This window comes from Zonotrichia albicollis, chromosome 4 (assembly GCF_047830755.1).
Source record: "Zonotrichia albicollis isolate bZonAlb1 chromosome 4, bZonAlb1.hap1, whole genome shotgun sequence".
NCBI lineage: Eukaryota > Metazoa > Chordata > Aves > Passeriformes > Passerellidae > Zonotrichia > Zonotrichia albicollis.
Window position 1 is genome coordinate 39,905,434 of NC_133822.1, and position 20,935 is coordinate 39,926,368.

The 20,935-nt window shown below is 42.8% G+C and overlaps 1 protein-coding gene and 1 long non-coding RNA gene across 2 annotated transcripts; one reads left to right on the top strand and one right to left on the bottom strand.

Annotated features, from left to right (window-relative positions):
• The first annotated feature begins 47 nt into the window (after positions 1 to 47).
• On the top strand, positions 48 to 11,527 carry LOC102065086 (uncharacterized). Its single transcript, XM_014271924.3, has 2 exons — positions 48 to 1,753; positions 10,123 to 11,527. Exon 2 carries the CDS (start codon positions 10,155 to 10,157, stop codon positions 11,481 to 11,483), a length of 1,329 nt encoding a protein of 442 aa, XP_014127399.2. The 5' UTR covers positions 48 to 1,753; positions 10,123 to 10,154; the 3' UTR covers positions 11,484 to 11,527.
• On the bottom strand, positions 3,090 to 20,359 carry LOC141728834 (uncharacterized). Its single transcript, XR_012580047.1, has 3 exons — positions 20,077 to 20,359; positions 6,877 to 7,025; positions 3,090 to 6,412 (listed from the first exon to the last, which is right to left on the bottom strand). It is a non-coding gene; the product is annotated as an uncharacterized LOC141728834 (long non-coding RNA).
• Between the last annotated feature and the right edge of the window lie 576 nt (positions 20,360 to 20,935).

Consider the following 20,935-nt stretch of genomic DNA (forward strand, 5'->3'; position numbering starts at 1 on the left):
TTCTCATATTGTCAGTGTCCTGTCTTCACATAAGCAGCTCTCTTTTTAGCATGATAATCATTCCTGTGATAGTTACTCATATTTGTGTCACTCAGCAGAATACAATGTGTATGCATTTGAAATACAGATTTCTCATCTTCAACATCATCTTTTACCGTCTCTGCATGGCAGATAATGCACTCTTCACACACTATTTTGGGAAGCCATCTCTATAAATTTTTATAAGACAAGTTAGAATAGTTTGAGCAGTCAGGATTATAGTTTTCATTCATAAAGTGTTCCTAAGTATATGCATGAGTATGAAAAATGCATTGCTGTGTTCCTGTATGGGATGAAACATAATATAAAACTTGTAAGGCTACATGAATCAAATGACATCTCATCCATAAGGGAACTCAGCCATCAGAAGAGGGCCCTCTGTCACAAAAATATCTTTTCCGTGCAGGTGCACTACAAGATGTTCTCATAAGAGTCTGAGATGAACTGTTTGCTGTCTTGTGTCAAGATTTTTAAAGGTCTTTGGAAGTTCAATATTGCACATCTTTTTAGGAGGTAGAAAAGTAAAATGTACCAGAACCCAGTCTCAAAAATATGAAGCTGGCAAGTTCATATTTGAAAGAGAGCTGTTTGGGACTGTGGCTTTTTTTTGTATCTTGCTAATAGTTTACTTTTATTCCAGTCTCCTTATGTATTTTAGCCAAGTTTGCCCTCTCCACAAGGCTTCCTGTACCTGATGCCCTACTCTGTGGATAACTGATAGGAGGTGTGCTCACCCAGCCTCTCATTCACCCCAGCACTTCAGCTGGCTGGGGAAGAAAAGAGAAACTTCATGGGTTGAGAAAGATGGGAAGAGTGCTTGCTAGTTACCATTGAGAGCAAAAGAGACTTTAATGCCAATTAAAACTGCATAGTGAAAAAGTCATAAACTGTAAAACACCGCCCTCCCTTCCTATTTCTTCACACCTTCACTCCTGACTCCTCTGCCTCCTCCTCAGGGAGTGATGGTCAGTCTGTAACAGCTCTTGTGGGCTCTGCTGATCCTGCCCCTGCTTCAGCCTGGCTCCTCTCCATGACCTGCAGTGCTTGTGGAATAAAGCCAGTATGGGTTTTCCACGGGCTGAGGGTCCTGTTGGGAAATGCCTGCTTGCTGCTGTGGATTCCTCCTGGGGCTGCCAGGAATCCCAGCTCTGGCAGCACCCCCTCACCCTCCTCCCGCTTTCAGCTTGGTGTTCAGGTGACTGCTGCCCACTTCTTCCCCCCTTCCATCCTCTACCTGTGCAATATTTTTTGCCCCACCTCAAATCCTCTTTCCCAGAGGTGCCCCCATTTGGCAGCTGGACTGAGCCCTGCCCTGTGCTGTGTTGGCTGCAAGCAGCACAGGGCAACCTGGCCTCTCCCCACTGAGGTTCCTTATTAAATCAAATTCCAGATTAATTTATTGTTTAAAGGTGGGGGTTTTAGCTTTAATTTCTTTAAATTAGTTCTTGTCTTTAAATTAGTAGGATGTAGCACCAACATCCCTTAACCTATCTAATTAGAAAAGGATAATGTTTAATTTACTTTAAGTCAGCAAAAGCACTGGGCACAGCTGAAAAGCAATTTGAACCATACTGAGTAGCATAAGTGGAAAGGACTTGTTTAACATTTTTATCTTGATGGATTATTTCACCTTAGGAACAAAGTTTGCCCTGGTGTCAATGGAGAGCTTCATCACTAACACTCATCTATACAAGTCCTGTGGGCTCAAACACAGGTAGAGCAATTAACTCTTAATTATTTTTTTTGCCTCTATTTCTCCTTAATGAGTTTTTTTTCCAATTTCATTTGTCTTCCTTTGTCCTGTGGCTTTTTGGACTGCATCCTAAACACACATCAGGAGGTACATTTGGGAATGAGATTCTGTACTTAGGGGATAGGCAGTAACTCGTCCTACATGTTCCATGCTGAAAGGAGAGATCTCAGCCTGTTTGTCATTTTGCTGTCACCTGGAGCAGTTCTGAACAACTGTGTGTGCAGCAATGCTACATAGAAAGAGAAAAATGAGCATGTCCTCCTGGCCTGCAAGCAGGCCTAGGATTCATTACCTTGGTTTAGAAAATATCATCAATCCCATTTCTGGAGAGGACAGAAACCTGCTCATCCTGCTTTAACCAGCAATTGCTGGATTTTAATGCGAAATTTCAGCAACATCTCTTGTAGCATTGCTCCTCCAAGGTAGATTGCACAAGGCACATACAGGAAATAAAGCATATGCAGAAGAATCAGTGGTCTTCTGCTGGGCTTTCTGCAAACACTTCTGCAATTCACTTTTCTTATCAGCAACCTCGCTCAGTTACGGAAGTTCACCTTTGCTCATGACATCTGCTTCAGTATTCAGGTTCAGTTCTTTCTGGTCTGAATGACATTTTGAATGCCAAGCTGGCCAAGTGTCACAGCAGTATCTTTAAACAACTGCAACCAAAGCACTGACAGAAATATTCCCCTTGCACTAAATGTGAGTTTTAAAAGAAACAAATTTCTGAGATGGGAACAGACTCATTAAGAAGACAGGTACCTCTTCCAGGAGCAGCAGCTGAAATCCACTTTTTATTTTGAAATTGTGCCTGTACCAGGAGCTTTTCACACCCCCAGGGTCCTGAGCAGCCCTTTGCTGTAGCTGCCTGCAGGCTTTGCTGTGCCCCCTGCATGCTCAGCCCCGTGTGTGGCACGGTGCCCTTCCCTCCATGGGGCACTGCATCCTGCCTCCCTGCTGCCTCTCAGCATGGCTGCACCTCTCTGCCCTCAGCTGAAACTGCTCAGGACATGGTGGATTGCAGAACAGTGGTGAAAGGAGCTTCAGGAGAGCATCTCATAACCATTCCAGCTACAGCAAGAGGAGAAATCTTTGACAGGCAGGGACATCCTAGGGCATTTAAGGTTGCTGAAAGGAGAGGGCAGGAGGCCTTGTCACTTCCTGCCCAACTAGTGCCATACTACTGACTCCCACGCACTGTGCCCACCTGGCTCCTTGAAGGCCCACTGAGAGCATTCAGATGTTCACCAACACCTATTTCTATGCCATCTAACTTCAAGCTTCAGGTTTTGGGATGTTTCCTGCTAAAGCTGGTGTTGGGAAGCAGTCTTGATTGGAATTACAGGGGCAATTATTTTGGATAGAGCTGAAAGCCATCAGCCCCAAAAACTGAAGTACCTGTTTTCCACAGCTGTGATGCATTCAGAGTGAAACCTTTAATTTACTAATTCCTTGGGGCCAATTATTCTGTGGCAGCTGGTGGGGAGAGAGGGAACAGATCCTTGCTTTGCTCAGAGGTTAAGACCTGCAAATCTAAAGGCTCTGCTTTCACATGGTGCTTACAAGGAGTGTACAAAAGCAGGAACTTCAGTGTGTGGGTGAAGTGGCAGCCTTTAAATGGCACTGCAGGTTCCTCACACAAATCCCACAGCAGGAGCTGGGTTGCACCAAAGGGAGCCTATCTCAGTGCAAGCTCTGAGAGCAGCCCATGGCAGTGGGGAAGGGCCCAGCAGGTGTTGAGTCCTGGAGACCTGCTGGGCTTTGAACACCACGCCCTGGTTGCCAAGCAGAGCCAGGCTCTCGTGCAAGAGCTGATGCTGACTTAGCTCCAGCATGGAGCCAGCAAGGGGAGTGCTCTGCTGTGTGCACCATACCCAGCTGCCAGCAGGACTGTGCTCAAGCTGCAGAAGAAATCAGGGCTGCCAGAGACTTCCCTTTGCTGAAGGGCCAAAATCAGGTTTGGCTATTTCCTTATGTTTTTTAATCACTTGAACCCGTGCAATGTCACTTCCCATGCTGATGAATTTTGCAGGTGGTCTTGGCTTTGTTCACAGGCAATAAACATAAAGAATTCAACCAGGATCCTTGAGGAAAAAAAAGTATTGTTTTCAAAATATACATATGTAATATTCATCTATGAGAGGGTCTGGTTTTTTGAAAAAGAACCTTAAGACTTAGATTTATACATCTCCTCTCTTTTTACAGGTTCTGACTAATAATTTATTTAGTTTTAAATATTATCAGAGTACAAAAAAATTAGAACATGAATAAATATACTTCAATCAAGATCTGTATACACAAAAGGGCATGGACACATAGGTAGGAAAAGAAGTACTACATTTTGCATCAAGATTATATTTAGGTGGAAATTTGCATTACAAAGTTTCTAACAAAGAATGCTAAACTTTCTTAAAATCAAATTATATAAATGTGCAATGCTAGTTTAAAACTCACATTCAAATCAAAATTTCTCGCTTTCTAATTAAAATAATTAATTTCTTCATTTCAATTTGTTTATCCTGCACTTTAAACCAGAAAAGGCAGAAGAGAATTAAGCAAGAATTTTTGTTTGTGTGCATGAGTGAAAATAAAAGTTAGTGGCTAATTTTTGCCTGGGAATTTAGAGCAGGAGCAATGATCATTGGACAGCTTCACAAACTGCTTCTAAAATCAAAATTGTTTTGGAATTTGTTCCCATTAAGAAGGATATGCAGGAAACTGAAATTTTAGGAGCCTAGCTTTTTCTTTATGTAAATTACCCCAAAACTACAATATTATTTTAGTGTAATTTAATCTCTGAAATGACCCCAAACCCACATCATTATTTTAGTGTAATTTAATCTCTGAAACAATAACAGAGTTACAAAATCTATTTTAATGATCTGTAGTATTGTTAACATCACATAAATCACAGCTCAAAAGATTTTTGTTTTTCACTGATTTATACTGCTAGAATTCATATCTATTTCATTCTCTTTGTCTATGATGTAATTCCTTTCCCATTCTTCTAATGGACTACTCAATTTTTCCCTGTGAGATTTAAATATTAGTTTTAGGGCAAGTGGTTGTAGGACTGTTTTATATCCTTCATAGCCCAAAGGATTTTTAGTTAATGGAATAACAATCTATCAAAACACAGCCTGAATGTAACAGATGAAGTCTCACATGGTCGAGCATTTAGACACAGGCCTATTAATAGTTTGTTTTTTGAGGGTAACCATCCATAAAAAATCCAGTGAGGCAAAATCAAATTCAGCAATATGTGTGTGGCACTCTCCCTTTGTCTGGCAGTGGCCAGAGAAATCAAGAAAACAATAGCATGTTTTCATTTGAAGCAGCTGTGTTAAAAGAGAGGATTTATTTACCTTGGATGTTGGGGAATTCATGGATCTGCTACACTTTCCAAAAAAAAAAAAGATAAATGTATGAGCCTCAGACACACCTCACTGGCCTGCAGCACAGCAGCAAGATCCCCGTTGGCACAAGAAGAACATTTTTGTTATTTGGTGTATCTTCACTTGACCCTGAACATCTTCAGTCTGACCTCCACATCTCTCTGGGACCCAGCCTAGAATGGCTTGGTGCTCTCAGCACAAAGCCCCCTGAGACAGAGCCCTCTCTGCCTCTCACAGGGACATCACCTCTGAATCTCAAACTGAGCCTCAGCACCACGAGTCCAAACCAGGTGCCCACTTCTTGGCAGCGCTCTTGGCCTTCTGGGTACAGCAAAGCTTCATTTCTGAGTGTCTGTGCCCCAGAGAGCCCGTGAATAATGTGAATCTAAAGCAGAAGAGCAAGTCTGGAAATCGAAACAGAGGCCAGCAAGGGATTTGCACTACCTTTCTTCTGTTTCATGGACAGGGCAAAATGCTGGTGGTACCAAGGGCTCTGCCCAGCACCTGCTAAGTCATGGTGGTTACCTACCACCAAAATCTACCTGGCTTTCCTTTAACTCCTGCTACTTAATTTGCATTCCCCTCCAGTGGAATCTGGTTGCATTTTTATAAATAAGATTTTTCAGTTTGAGTCTCTCTGTCCTGGAGTGTTGTTGCTGTAAATACTGGCAGCAAAAGTTAATTTGTGTTTTATCAACTTGAAATTCTTTCCAACAGACTTCAAATTATAGACTTCAAATAATTTCTGATTGATTTTTTCTGATTGATTTTTTTCCTTCAAAAAATTCCTTACACATCTGTTAGTCTTTGAGGTTTTTAAAGCTTCAATTAGCCATTGAAGTTTAGGATTTTTGAAAAGCAGCAACAGAAGCTGATATTTCCAGGATCACTTCAAACTGCAGCAAATAGCAACATGTCTTTTGACACATTTTAAAGGCCAGAACTTGAGAGGGCAAAAATTAATTTAAAACCACACTATCACTTGCTGTAACCAATTATGAGAGCTGAATGAAGAATTAAATTGATCATGGCTATTTTTAGTTTGCACTCATCAAAGAGGGGTGCAAACTTGCAGTCAGTCAGTCGCAGGCAGGGGCACGGGTGGCTGCTGTGGGCTGGGGACACAGTGCTGGCTGCAGGCAGGGCTGTGCCTGCCCCAGCAAGGGCTGCTCAGCACCAGGGCTGTCTGCTCTGCTCCTCTGCAGCTTTCTGGGCTTGTTTACATCTGTAACGACAAAACACAGGCGCAGAGATTCATCCCAAATCTAAGATCCAGCTTTGCCCAGTGACTGGGGAATTGTGTTACCCACTGCAGCTGGGTCGGCATGCACTGCCCCTGTGAGGCTCACACAAACCCACAGCAACCACTCCCCAACACAAAGCGCAGAGATGGGAAGTGGATACCTGGCTCTGTTTACCCTTCACCCCCAACAAGTCTGTCCTCCTGGCAAGGTGCCAGCCCCTCACTTGGATCCAAATAATTGTTAGAACATCTATCAGCTCTGTGCTAATAACAGCCTTCCTCCTCAGAGCTGGAAAGCTTCTCCAAAGCATAGTCCTCTCTGCTGCTGGCCACTCACCACTGCAGCTTACAAAAGAAAGAACAGCAAGTAACTGCTGTGTAACTCACCCCCATAACAGCCACCTTAGAGCTACAGGGGGCTGGCAGCAGCCCTGCCACCTACTCACCCGTGCTATGGCTGCAGGCTTGTGTCTGGCAGCTGAAGAAAAGCACTAACTGGTTTTCAAAAAGCAAACATCAAAAACAGTGAATGTGTCCATCATGGTGAAGAACTGAGTGGATGCTCCAAACCCAGCCTGTGTGGGCAATGATATATCTGCAAAAGAAAAGCAGTGAGCAGCAATTAATCTGTGTTGTAGGACTTGTCTAACTACATTTAGTAAACTTCATTTCTTTTAAAGCCCAAGTGGGTTCTTATCTGTGCTTGTACCTCCTATTAATCAAGATTTTAATTGTTGTTTGTACTCAGCAAGCCATGATCGACCATCCGTTTGTCTAACTCCACACTGACCAAAATGAGTGCCCTCATGTTACAGCCCACAATTCCACAGTATAATTACCTTCGTGCGCTGCAATTAACAAAACAGCATTTGTTACAGAAAAATATTAAGGAAAAAAACCACTTGTATCACCACCCTAAGCTGCCTAGAATCAAGTGTTTAAAAGTACTTCAGTACTTGAGTGTTACTGTTCGCACACGGCTTTCAGAGAAGACATCAGCAGGCATTTAGGTAATTTCTGAGCTTGTCAGTGTTAACAAGAAGCCGCGAGTGAATTTGTGGGACTACCATGTCCTCCTTTCTGTCCTCCTCTTTCTGTCCATCTCCTCTGCTTCAGTTAAAATAACATTTAAAAATGAATTATCAATTACAATAAACTGCTCTAAGAAAGACAGTAACCTCCTAAATAGGGTTAATAAACACTTGCTCATTTATATAGGCAAGTTATACAGGAACGTTTGTGCTTATCTCATGAGTTTTCTTAAGACTGTAATTGTCTTTTGGTAACTATTTAGCTTTTATGTATCTTAGATCTACAGGGGACCCATTCTCACCTCCAGCATTGCCTGAAATTCCCACTTCTCTTATTTTAATCCCCAAAAGCCATGCCACAGTAGGTCAAGAAAGCCCAGACCCATGGGTTGCATAAATGTTTTGTCTTTGCATTTTACTGAAGCCTCTAAGAGCACTGAAAAGCTTTTCACTTGCTGTGCTGGATAGTTCAATTTTTGCTGGGAAGCCCCATGGTGTTGAGAGCTCTGTAGCAACAGCTGGTGAGATCCAAGAGCAAACTTTTCCATGCAGCTTGGTTTCTTCCCAGCAGGACACAGTGCTGTTACAGCAATGACTGTAGCAGGCAGTGGGAGGCCAGTAGAGTAAACAGATTTTGTAGTTGAGGGCAAAGCAGGGGGAAGCTCTCTGCAGGTAATAGTTTTGCTTCTCTTGAACAGTCGATGAACTTGTGTTATTACTCAGAGGTGCATCTGCGCATCTTTCCTGCTTCCCTCCAATTTTCTGCAGGCTATTGGCCACCTTCCATCCTGTGCTGCCTCATTCCAGGGGCTGCCATTGCAGCTCTGCATGCTGCCTGCTGTCCTCTCTCACACCAGCGGCCTTCTGCCTCTCCCCTTTCATGTAATCCTGCAAGGCTGCCCCTTCTGGATGTTAATGGTGCTACACTCATCACCAATGGAGCTGAGTGCTCAATGCAAATGCATCAATGCAGTGGCCAATACAATTAATGATGGTCTTTCATTTTCATCCCCCAGGAACCTTCCTAACAGGAAGATTCCATGATTACTTACCAGTATGAAGGTGCAAGAGGTGTAAGATTTCCATTTTATTTTCCTACCATGTCATTCTTGGCCATTTCCCTCTCAGCTATCTGTGACTTTTGTCAGGAAAAGAGACTGGAAATGTCTCCCCTTTTTCTGCTATGTCAGATGTCCATGAATTGAACAAAGTAGACCTAAGAGCTTGATTTGTTTGTTTTCTAAAGTTGTTGTTTGACAATTCAATCCGTCCTTTTAGAAATTACTGAGTTGCATTTATTTAATTCAAAGTTGAGTGAACTGTCTCATTTGGCTCAAGCCTATCTCTCACAAAGCATCCTGTCTGGCTCTGTGGAACTGTCTCTCCTTGTTCATGTGTTTGCTAAGGAGGCATCTGTACAAAGCTGGGCCTAATTTCTAATCGAATTTGGCTGGCTCCAGCTTTCAGCCACTGGATCCTGTTGTCTTTCTTTGCAAGCTGTGAGAAGTGATGACTGCCCAGTATTTTCTGCCTAGGAAAGCACTTACACTCTGTAAGCAAGTAATTTCTCACTTTTCTTGTTGACAAGCTAAACAGATGGAACCCTCCATCTCTCCATGAAAAGCACTTTGCCCTTGTAATGTTTTTTGTGGTTCTCTACCCTCTCTATTTTTTCATCAGTCTTTTCAGAATGAGGACTACCTATCATACCAATCCTTTAAAAAAGTTGTAAAATACATCCTTCTCCTCTTGCTTGCTTTACTCCCATTATGCCTCCAGCACGTAGTCAAGGACGTGCTAGACATTTTTGTTTGCTTGCTGCAGGATTGCATGGGGAACTCAGATTGTTCTGAGGGCAGTGGGTGAAGAGGTCCATCCAAGAGGCTTGGCTGTGGTCTAAGGTTTTGGTTGCCTGAAATATGTGCATGTCAGCATAGACACATACTCAGGTGTGGTTTATGCCTCTGCCCACGCACAGGAAAGGGCTGTGCATGCAAACACCACCTGCTGCAAGCCTTTTCAGTATTTGGGATCCCTAGGGAAATTAAGACTGACAGTGGCCCAGCGTATGCCTCCAAGTAGTTCCCAGAGAGTGTCCAGCAGTGGGGAGTGGAGCATAGAACAGGCACTCCCCACTGCCCCACCGGTCAAGCTGTGATCGAGCATGCCCACCATATGCTCAAACAAGTCCTGGCTAGCTAGGCAGGGCAGTTCTGCAGCATGGATGAACTGCAACAAAAGCTTTGCAAAGCCCTGTTTACCATCAGTTTTTTGAGTTGTTCATTTGAAAACATGAGTCCTCCAGTAGTATGGCATTTCCATAATAACAATTGGTTTAAGTTGTCACAGCATCCACCAGTTCTCATTAAGGACCCAGAAACTTGGGAAACCAAGGGTCCTTATGAGCTCATCACCTGGGGGTGTGGTTACATGTGTGTATCCACTCCCTCAGGCCCTCGATGGATACCCAAAAGTGGGTAAAACCTTTCGTCCCCAAAAATCCAGCTCCAGCAGATGGGGATGAGAAGCAAGCAGCTGTCGCCTCAAAGAGACGACACCGCCAGAAAGAGGAGGAAGAATCTTCCTAAAAGAGTTAGCTGCATTCCAGCAGACCCATGAACTTGAATGTGTTTTAAAAAACATGTTTGTTTTCCTTTGTAGAACAGAAAATCTACCTCCTGCCTAACCTCACGATGAGCCCTGTCCGAGTTGCCATCCTGCTCACGCTGAGCAGTCTGACAGCTGCGTGGATCATTCCCCAGCCACGACAAAACATCTGGGTGACCCTGGCACAGGCGCTCCAACAGGAAAACATATGCCTGTCCACAGCAGCAGCGAAAGACCCAATGTCTACCTGCCTGGTAGGGATTCCGTTGCAAGCTGGAGAGTTTCCAGCCAAGTCTGATACACCTATGCCTGACCCAAGTCCCAGATCCCATCACGCACAACCACACAATACCCACCAGAAGCAGGCTGTAATGATTAGGAACCCCATAGAAGAGTGGCTGCCAAAGTTACCCAGAGCTGCTCAGGAGCCCCAAGAGTTAGAGCTGTTGGGCTCCTCACCTGCACCATACTGCATACACTTCTTCTTTATCCAACTTTCCAACACCAAACCTTTTAACAACATCATACAGTATCAAGAGGAATTCACTGGCAGAAGGTGGTGTAAGGTTTTAAGCCATGTCACAGCAGATAATCCGTATTATTCACACCCCAAAAGCCTCCCTAAAGGTTTGTTTTTAATTTGTGGGGATCGGGCGTGGGCAGGAATCCCTTCTCAGCTTTTAGGAGGGCCATGTACCATCGGGCGGTTGTCCCTGCTGGCACCCAACCAAACCATGATCGGCGAATGGACTCGAAAGAACAATTCGGTCAGCAAAATTCAAAAGAGAAGCATTGACAATTTGGACCCAAATTGTGATGCAGAAATCTTCCATTGGGCCAAATCAAAAAAAGTCGCTGTATCCCTGTTCCTTCCATGGGTTGCAGCAGCCAAAGCTCTAGGTGAATTGGGCCACCTAGAGTGCTGGATGGTCAAACAGGCAAACTTGACATCCACGGCCATCAGCTCCTTCCTAGAGGATGAAGAGATTACGAGGCAGGCCACACTCCAAAATCGTGCAGCCATAGATTTCCTCCTGCTGCTGCATGGACACGAGTGCCAGGAATTTGAAGGACTGTGCTGCTTGAACCTAGCATCAAAAGCACCCAACATCCATGCAGCTCTCCGAGAAGTGAAGAGCCTAATCGGACGAGTCAAGCAGGAATCTGAGGACTGGTTCAGCGGATTGTTCAAGGACTGGGGACTCTCAGGGTGGTGGACTTCTGTAATTAGGACAATTCTGTTGTTTCTTGTTGTTCTTTTTCTAGTCGTGTTAGCGTTCGGAATTCTACGTCACATACTTTTAAAGGCTATCAACGGTTTGGTCTCCAGTACCTCAGAAGTCACCTGCACAGAGTTTGTGGCCCTAAAGCAAATTGACAGGCCTGCAAATGATGAGTGGCGGATGAATTCATAATCTGTGTCAGAAATAGGCTGATGCTTTTCCTTCTAATTTTTTTTTAACAGAAAAAGGGGATGTGTTGTATTGCACTAGATAGTTATTTAGTTGTTTGCACTGGATGTTTTGGTAATTTGCACTGTTCACATGATTTGTATCCTATGACCTCATGGTCTTCTCCTTTTTCCCCCCTCTAAGTGTTAGCCCTAGTGGTCTCTTCCCTGGTCAGTCCTTCCCCCCACCACTTGTATCCCATTGGTTGTGGCCCTCCTCCTCCACCCCCCATTCCCCCAGGTATAAAAATCTCCTGCCATGACCCATGAGGCCTCTTTTCCATGTGGATCTTCCCATCTGGTGGTTCTCAAGACAATAAACAGAAGACATCTGTTCCCATGTGGAGAAGAGCACTTCTGATCTTTTGCTTTTGTCTATGTAAGATCGTGTGGGCTGAGGTCCATAGCTAGCCGGAGCTGGACCCCAACAGCCCATCCAAGACACGTTCTTACAGGCTGGGCTCCTCAAGTTCCAGTGCTGAGTACTGCTCACCACGTGCTCTGGACCTACCTTGTACCCTGACATTCCCATTGCACCCATGTCCTGCTGGTTGCAGCCCCAGCTCCACTCTCAGACACCTCCCTCTAAGCAAAGAGCTCCTGAATTACACATTAGCAAACACAGAGGGAGGACAACCTCGAGCATACACTTGAAATATAGAGGGAAGAGCTAAATAAAACTATACTCATGGGAACTGTTGTTTCTAAACAACTTAGCAAGGGCTTTTCTGACATGGTATATTGCTAGCTTTCCATTAGGTTTTAGAGAGTACAAAATTAACCCCCTTGCAATCACCTAGGTGTGTTACATCTCCACAGGTATCTGTACAAACCTGCAATCCGAAATGATGAAATCTCATTTCGTCAATTGACATTCTGTGCCTATTGTTCATTCTTGGAGTACTGTCACTCTTTGTTGTCTCTACCAGTGTGTCTTTTCTACACTCCCTGTCCCTGCTAGGGAGTGTCCCTGCTATTTATCTTAGTCAAGTCACTTCAACACTTTATATACTAGCACAGCATAAGTATTTCAGTCTCCTGGAATTCCCCCCAGTGCCTTCAAAATCAAGGTTAGTGGAAAAGAATCCTCAGCCAACTATTCTATTACTCCTGAGGTTTGTGGGCATCTAAACATGCCAGATTATCCTACATGTTCATCCTACAAATCTTCCTCAGTTCCTGACAATCAAAGAACAAATTCTCTCTAATTTATATTAATTGTAGGAATCCTATTTTTTTCCAAATAAAAAATAAAAATATTAAGCTGCTCTGTATTATTAGCATTTTCGCCACTCAGCTCTGAACCAGCCACTCTCCCAAGATGTTTGGCTCTCTGTGTACTTCTGTACTGACCTTAGCCTCACAGCTGCCATGTAAACCTCCTGAGTAGGAGCTGCCTGACCTTTAGAGGCAATGGTGAGAAGGATAAGTGCTTGCACACCTCATTTTTCGACTCAGGGGAACCTGTGAACTAGGGAATCTGTTCTCTTAGAGGTGCAGTAAGGCTGGTGACTTCTATGGGGAGGAACAGGCCATGGAGCAGCAAGTGTTCCCCACCCCTCTCTGACAACTGTTCATCATTTCAGCTCATAACCTGCTCACAAGCTAATACAGGCTTTAAAATGATTGATGACTCATATGCAAGTGCTTTTTATTGAGGTAGGTATAGTCAGGGGACTGTTAAGGAAAAATAGAAACTCCTACTCTGCTCTTAGTCTCTTGCTGTTCTCTGTTTTCTCCATTTCTACAGACTCAAGAGCAATGCTGGGACTGCATTCCCTGATCATCAGTGATACTGCATGTTACACTGATCACCCTCTGTTTAAAATAATGCAAAAAATGGAAAATCAGAATTCAAATAAAATCAAATCCAGATATCTCATCATATATTGCTTTCTGTGACTTTTCCTGTGATGTTGGGTGTCCCAGCTGGTCAGTCAGCATGGGGTGTGAGCCAGGGGGGTGGCAGGCAGCAAGCACTGGAAGCAGGGGGGAGTTCAGGGTGTGCAGAGGAAACAGGGCATGTGATCAGCTCCTGGGAGAAAAAAGCCAGAGCTGTTTCGGTGAGTGCATATGGCCATGTGGTTTTCTCTAGTTCCAGCTCTTGTGCAACAGTGTTTGTATTTACCTACAATTAACAGCCAACTTTTGAAAATAATAAGCCAAACCATGAGGCAAAAGGTTGCCTCATTATTATGAGTTCTTCATGCTGCCCAAGATCCCACCTATTTTTTCTAAGCAGAAAGTAATGTCCTTCTAGGGCTTGACTGAATGCCACTGCAATAGGCATATGGCCTTTCTCTGCCCTTTTCCTGTCAGACTACAAGAGCGGAATCAGTTTAATACATGCTGCCACAGACAATTTATATTTTGCATTCGTTCAAAACAAGAAGTCATAGTTGTGTAGAGCAACTGCTAAAACAAAAAAATAAATTCAAAAATCCTGTATAAAAACACATTATATATTGAATTTAAGCTTCCACCATTTGATTTACAATTCAACAGCCAAAATATATAACAACAACCTCTGTGATGGGAATTGATTTCCATATGATGGGTTTTATGGAGCACTAAACATTACACTACTTGGCTAATTCAGTGCAGCCATCCATGGTGTTCCCTTTTGCTCTGCACAGCCCATGTCCTACTCACAGCACACCGTGCTAACAGATAAGAAAATGCCAGCAAAATAAAAGTCATCTTTTCAGTGTCTCACTTTTGGGGGTTCTAGTGCTTGCAGTCTTCAATCTGGTGACCGTTTACATTGTTGAGTTATAAATGGAGATTATCTTGACAAAAGCCTTTTTATGTCTGAGAGTTTCCATTTTTGTGTTGAAATACCAGTTGTCACCCTCAGACTTCATATTTTTTCATTCTATTAGACAGCAACTAACTTTTATCTAACACTGGGCACTGAAGTTACATTTGCTCTGTGCTGTGTGTGCTAAAGATCATTGTGAAAAACTGTCAGTAAATGCCTTACAGCTTTATTTCTACTTGGCAATTAAAGGGCCTGTCTTGTTTTCCAAATGGCTCTGGAAAAAGTTACACCTTTTTTGCCAAATTTATGCCTTATTACCCCTGCTGTTTAAAATAGTTTCTTTTCTGTAAGAAGGAAACCAGCTCCAGTTATTGGGTGGGAGAGGAATATTGAGTAGAGTGGATATTCCTCTACTTATTTTAAGTAAATTTATTTCATTTCCCATGAAAGGAGCCTGCCTATAGGCAAGGTAGAGGGAAACAACTTTCCAGCAGTTGAGTTAGGCAATAAGCATTTCATGTGTGAATGAAATCCACCAGAAGGTACCAACTGGGAAAGGCAGAGAAATATTTCTCCATTTGTTCTGAATTGCCATGTTCTCAAATGCTTGCTCCTATAAAAAGTAGGTCGTTATTACAACTTTGAAGTGAGCCATGGTACTTTCAATGCCCCATGTTGTGTTATGTCATGTTTACAGTTTGGTGTGGATTTGCTGTGGGGCTGTAGAGAGCTGTGCCCTGCGTGACAAATAGTACAAGAGAGGATCTGCTCCTCAAAATACCCTTCATGTGGAGAAGATACTGCTAGTAGTGGATTGGGAAGGAATACAGTGAATGACACTTCCAAATTGTGTTTCTTCTGCAGAGGCAGTGGAAAGCAATGCTAAGAAAGACCGTAAGTAATTTCAGAACAGTCTCGCCCTGTATGGAGTCAGTGCAAGAAAACATTTCAACACACAGTAAATTTTAACCACCTAAAGAAAGTGATTAAGGATATTATTTAATGCTGTCCTGAGTCAGGACTAATATCTGTTCATTTAAATAAAATCAAAAATTCTGTACGCTGAGACAGAATGCAAAAGTGAAGGCAAACCCCAGTTTGATAAAAGATCTACAGGCCAGGCAGCCTTCCAGAGGGCAGGCATTCTCAAATGCCACTGCAGTTCAAGATGGAAAATATTTCCTGGATGCACCAGCTCTGTATCTGAGCCGACTCTGGGAAAAGCTGGGCTTATTTTTGTAGCAGCTGGGGGAAGAACAACTGTATCTATGGAGCAGGTAAACTCAAATGCAAACATATTTTTGTATCTTTTAGAAAAATTTACAGACTTGAACCAGAATGGCAGTTACTGGAATTGCTACACATGCAGCTCAGTGTGCTGAGTTCAATGAAGTTACATACAGCTAATCTTGCAGGCAGCAGGGTAGCTCCTGCCATCATTACATGAAAATGTTGGAGGGGAGCATAAGGTCTGGCTGAGCTTGTTTCTTCAGCCATAGGATAATGTATTTCCATAACCTCTGCTCTGCTCTGCCTGACTGGGATATTTTATTCCTTTCAGTAGGTTTTTGCTCCTTAAGCTTACTCATGGGCTTTAACATTCATGCTTCTCTGGTTCTCTTGGTCTGGATTTCCTTTACTAGCAAATGCTGCATACTGATACTCATACCATCACTGAAATAAGCTTGATCTCATGAGTCCTGGATCATGTTGAAATAGTGATACTGAATGAATACATGTTTGCTACTATTGCTTTTTCTGGGAAAAATATCTTTCTAATAGCAACTTTTTCATGTCCCAGCTGAGTTCTTTAACTAAGATCTATCTTTCTAGTGCTCTCTATCTGTTGTTTAAAATATATCAAAACAACAACACCATAGCCAATTAATAACCTACAATCTTTTCGTATTTGCTTTTCCTACTAATAGTCTTGAAGTACAGGTTTTATTTGCAATGTGCAGCTTGTTTAACCAAACCAAACTATGTTCAAATAAAAATACCCCCATGTAAAATTTTCAGCTCCCCTGCAACAGCCTATAGAGGCAGAAAAGGCAGTTTAATAATTTTTGCTGGCCTGAAGCACTCGATTATTAGACAATTTGTTAACTCTTCTAATTCAAATACACAAAAGGGTGAGTAAGCAATAAAGCATTTCAAATCAATCCATCTGGCAGTAGGTAAAATAACTGTAATGAGCAGCATGTTTACAGAGCACATTTCCTAGCCAGTCTAGTCATTTGCAGGATTCAGGCCACGGATGTCACAGGGTGTCTAGGAAGCATTAGATGCGAGGAGATGACTGGATGTGAAAGGGGGCTTGGAGGATAATTTATGGTGATGGATGTTTGCTGTTTATGCTCACTTCATTAGCTAAGTCAGTCCAGCTGGCACTGCTGGGACCTCTCTGCTTTCCCTGCCGCTGCTGGCCGCTGGCTCTGAGTTCATAGGTGAGGGAACACAAACATATGCTTGTCAATGTATGAGCTTTTTAATGATGATGTTGTGCTTTAACCCCAGCCGGCAACTGAGCCCTGCTCAGCCGCTCGCTCGCTCACCCCTGGTGAGACCAGGGAGAGAATCAGAAGGTAACAGCTTGAAAAACTCATGAGCTGACATAAAAACAGTTTAATAGGGAAAGCAAAAACCATACATGTGAGCAAAGCAAAAAAGGAATTAATTCAGTGCTTCCCGTGGGCTGGCAGGCGTTCAGCCTTACAGGAGAGCAGGGCTCCATCACACAGAACAGGGACTCGGAAGATGAATGCCATCTCTGAATGTCCCCTGCTTCCTCCTTCTTGGCCCAGATTGATACACTGAGCACGATGCCATATGGTGTGGAAAATCCCTGTGTCCCAGCTGTGTTCCCTGCCAACCCCTCGTGCTCCCCCAGCCCTCTCTCTGCTGGGGCGGGTGAGCAGCAGAAAGGCCCTGACGCTGTGGGATCATTGATCAACAACAGCTACAACATCCCTGTGCTCCCAGCACTGTTCCCAGCCCTACACCAGCCACTATAGAGAAAATCAACTCTGTTCCAGCCAAACGCAGCAGGGATGATTGAGGAAGGTATGAGGCATCTCTAATGGAGCTCTTAGAATTTCCCATTCTCAGTAGAGACTGAAAGGGATATATTGTAGTATTTCCCTCTTCTGCAGGCACAGCAAACACACAATCTTTTGAGTTTTAAATATGGCAATCTTATTTTGACTTGAGATATTCTGGGATCTAACAAGATCCTGAATTCACTCCCAACATAAGAAGCTTTGTATTTGTCTCAGCCAATGCTATCAGCATAATGTCCTGGTGTGATGAATCTGGATTGCCTTCAATGAGAACACAAGCCTTACTAAATAATAGCAGGATTTGGCTTGGTGTATGAAAAATTATTAGGTGAATGAATCACTAGTAGTTGCAAAAGCAACTGAATAGCTATCTGAAAAGTGAAAACATGAAGTGCTTTTCAATGATCCTGAACACAACAGCTAAAATCACACCAAGCCAACAGTCGTACCACAATTGTGGTAGCACACTGTTTAGCAAGGATGAGCCAATTCTTTTGATTTTTGAACAATGAATAACACCAAATTTTTACAGTTACAGTCAAATTCATTGAGTAAATATAGGTGGAAGTGTTCGTACAGGCAGCAGCAAGATCATGTACCTCCCAGATTTTAATGACAAAGGACAGATCATTTTCCCACATTTAGTATGAAGAAAGTAACTGGGTTGATGTTCACATTTCATTTTGTATTTGTGCATACAGTGTTATTTTATTTCTATTATGGGCCTTGTGAGCAGACAGCTACTTCCTTTCTTCTGTGAGCTGTCTCATCACTTTAAATTGACATCTCGTGGAGGAGAGAGACAGCATGTGACATGTGTACAGAATCCAAGATTGGTAAGGGTATGCTTTTATTCATTTTAATCACTAAGAAGGAGTGAAGATTGACAGTTCAATCACTCATTAATAAAGACTGACTTTATTCCCATTCATGAAATGGCTAGTCAGATTTTAAAACATTTTAAAAACAACAACAATATTATTATTATTATTATTATTATTATTACTACTACTACTACTACTTTCCCTTCATGTGAAAGTTTAAAAAAATCACTGTCAACAAACAGAATTAGTCTGAAAACTATCCCAAAATTACTGATCTGTTTCAGCTGTTGGGTTTTTTTTGGCAATATCATTTCTGCTTACAGACAAGAAGAAGGACTTAAGTAAATGCTCACTGTAGATAAACATGTTGCTAAACCTTAGCAGAGACAGAGAACTAATACATCATTCCAGAGAAGAGAGGATCAAACTAGGTTATGTAAATTTTAATTTGCCATGGATGAAGGTCTCTGGCTCACCTTGACTGAATGAAAACGTTAATGAAGAGATGAATGCTGGAGTCCACTGTGAGGGACTTGACAGAGCACACCCAAGCCTTGTCCCTTGGGTCACTGAGGGAATCAATGCTGACTGTGGCTCTTGCAGGCTGCCAGGGTGCAGTTTGTGTGAGAACACCCTGGACACTCCTGTGGTGGGATGGGCAGGACCAGCTCATGGAAGACAAAATCGCCACACAAACCCAGCCTCAACATGCGTGCAGGGTAAAGGAAGCAATCACGCAACCATGTAAAATCTTTTCCTCTCTTAGCACTATTCCTCTTTCAATGCCTTTGAAGACCTCTTCAAGCTTTCCCTCCCAAAGCAAGGTTTAGTTAGATTTGAGCAGTTTCACACCCATTTCTTTCCTTGATTGCACTGTCAAATGAGATTGATTTGTCAGTTTGTCTTATTGTCTGTTCTTGTTCTACAATAAGACATCAATCTCCCAGACCTAAGAAGCTCATACAGTTTTTTTGGCAGTGAGTCACATTTTCCATATTTTGGCTGTGAAAATCATCGTTCTCATTCTTCTGTTGACTGGTTAGGTGAAGGGCAGATAAAGACTATCTCATTATTTAAAAAAAACCCACCTCTTGCTTCAGCTGATTGGGTGGAGAGATGGTTTTGTTCCCATAGCAACATTTTGCATCCAAACCTGCAGAAATGAGGCTGGCTACAGGCGTTTCAAACATGCTGCCTTTAAAGAGCAGGTTGTACTCTACAATGTATTTTCATTTTTGCATCTGACAGAATTATTCCGTACACACCAGAGAGGGAAAAAAAAATAAAATCTTTATATTCACATATGTGAAACTGGAGCCTGGTGATACTAGGTGTGCTCCAGGGCACTCCTTGAACTGCTCTGGTAGAATGCTCTGTACTATCAGTTGTCTGGACACCAGAACTTTAAGTAAACCAGTCAGCCCAAAGCTCAGATGTCACTTTTGTAAGAGTTCTTTTACTTTCAGTGGAGTCAACACCACTGAGCGAGATGTGTGGAGGGAACTGGCTGGTGGGCTGAGGAAGAGTAAAACAAGTGGGAGGTTGTACCTCAGAGAGGTGGGGCAGCACTAGGGGGATGGGCTGTTGGATTCCTGCAGATAGGATGAAGGAAAAAAGAGTCTTTCCCAATACAAGGAGTTGGTGAGGGATGACACCATTGGAGGTGACACATTGGTGACACTAAGATTGGAGGATAAAAGTAATTTATGTTGTGGGTTTTTTCACCCTGTAAATGTGAATCAAACAGTAGCAGGGGTAATTTTTGTGGGAATTGGACTTCAATGGCAGAGGGACAAGACAAGGAATGTATTTTGCTTCAGGATTTTTGGTTTGTTTGTGAAAAACTGGAAAATAAGGACAGGCCAGAAGAAGTTTGTAGTAGTCTTTAGGGAAGATGATACAAACTAGCCCTACCTCTTGGGCTGCCATCCAGCTGTGTTTCTCCAGACAGAACCTCTCAATCAGCACAAGTCTTGTTCAGGCAGAACTGGAAGATTCCATGTTTTTATCCAGGATTTCACTTTGGCAGATAAACAGCTTGATGGGACAGTACATGTCAAAAGCACAGTGGTTTGGTTCAGGAAAAAAATGATTAATTCCTCCAGAAGGACAAAACTGCCAACAAAATGCGCACATAGAGGAATTGTTAGAGTATTTAAAGAATGGTATATTATATTAGTGATACTTTAATGGGAAACTGCATCACCTTTTCTTCATGTTTGGCTTTGGGCACTGATAAGCAAAGTATGACATTAAAAATAACAAAAAGTTAGTGTTATTGTCCTTAGTGGGAACAAGTTGAGAGCACTGTAGTGTAGCACCATTCAGCTGGCAATGTAAAACTGTAAAATTACCCAAATATGACAAGGCAGCAAACTGTTACCTAAAGCTTTTTGGCGGGAAGGAAATGCAGACAGATTGATTTGAGAAGTTTTGTGGAAGGAAGACACCAAAAAACATGAGTGAAAGTCAGAGGAAATAAGAAGCAGGTCTGTTCATGCTGAATGCCGGTTGTTCTCCAGTTATCCAGATTTCATCTGAGCTGTCCAGTATGGGGTGGAATTCCCACCAATCATATTCTGATTAAGCGGCATTATTGCATGTGCCTAAAGCTCTTTAAAGATAAGCAAACTAACATGGCTTTGTCAAAACAAGCTTGAAAATAATTGTACAATGCTTGTGGGTCATTATTTTTATTAGAGAGCTTTTGGAGGAGGGAATATGTTTTTGTAGATGGCCTGTTCCTGCAGACAGTGGATCAATTCCACCAAAT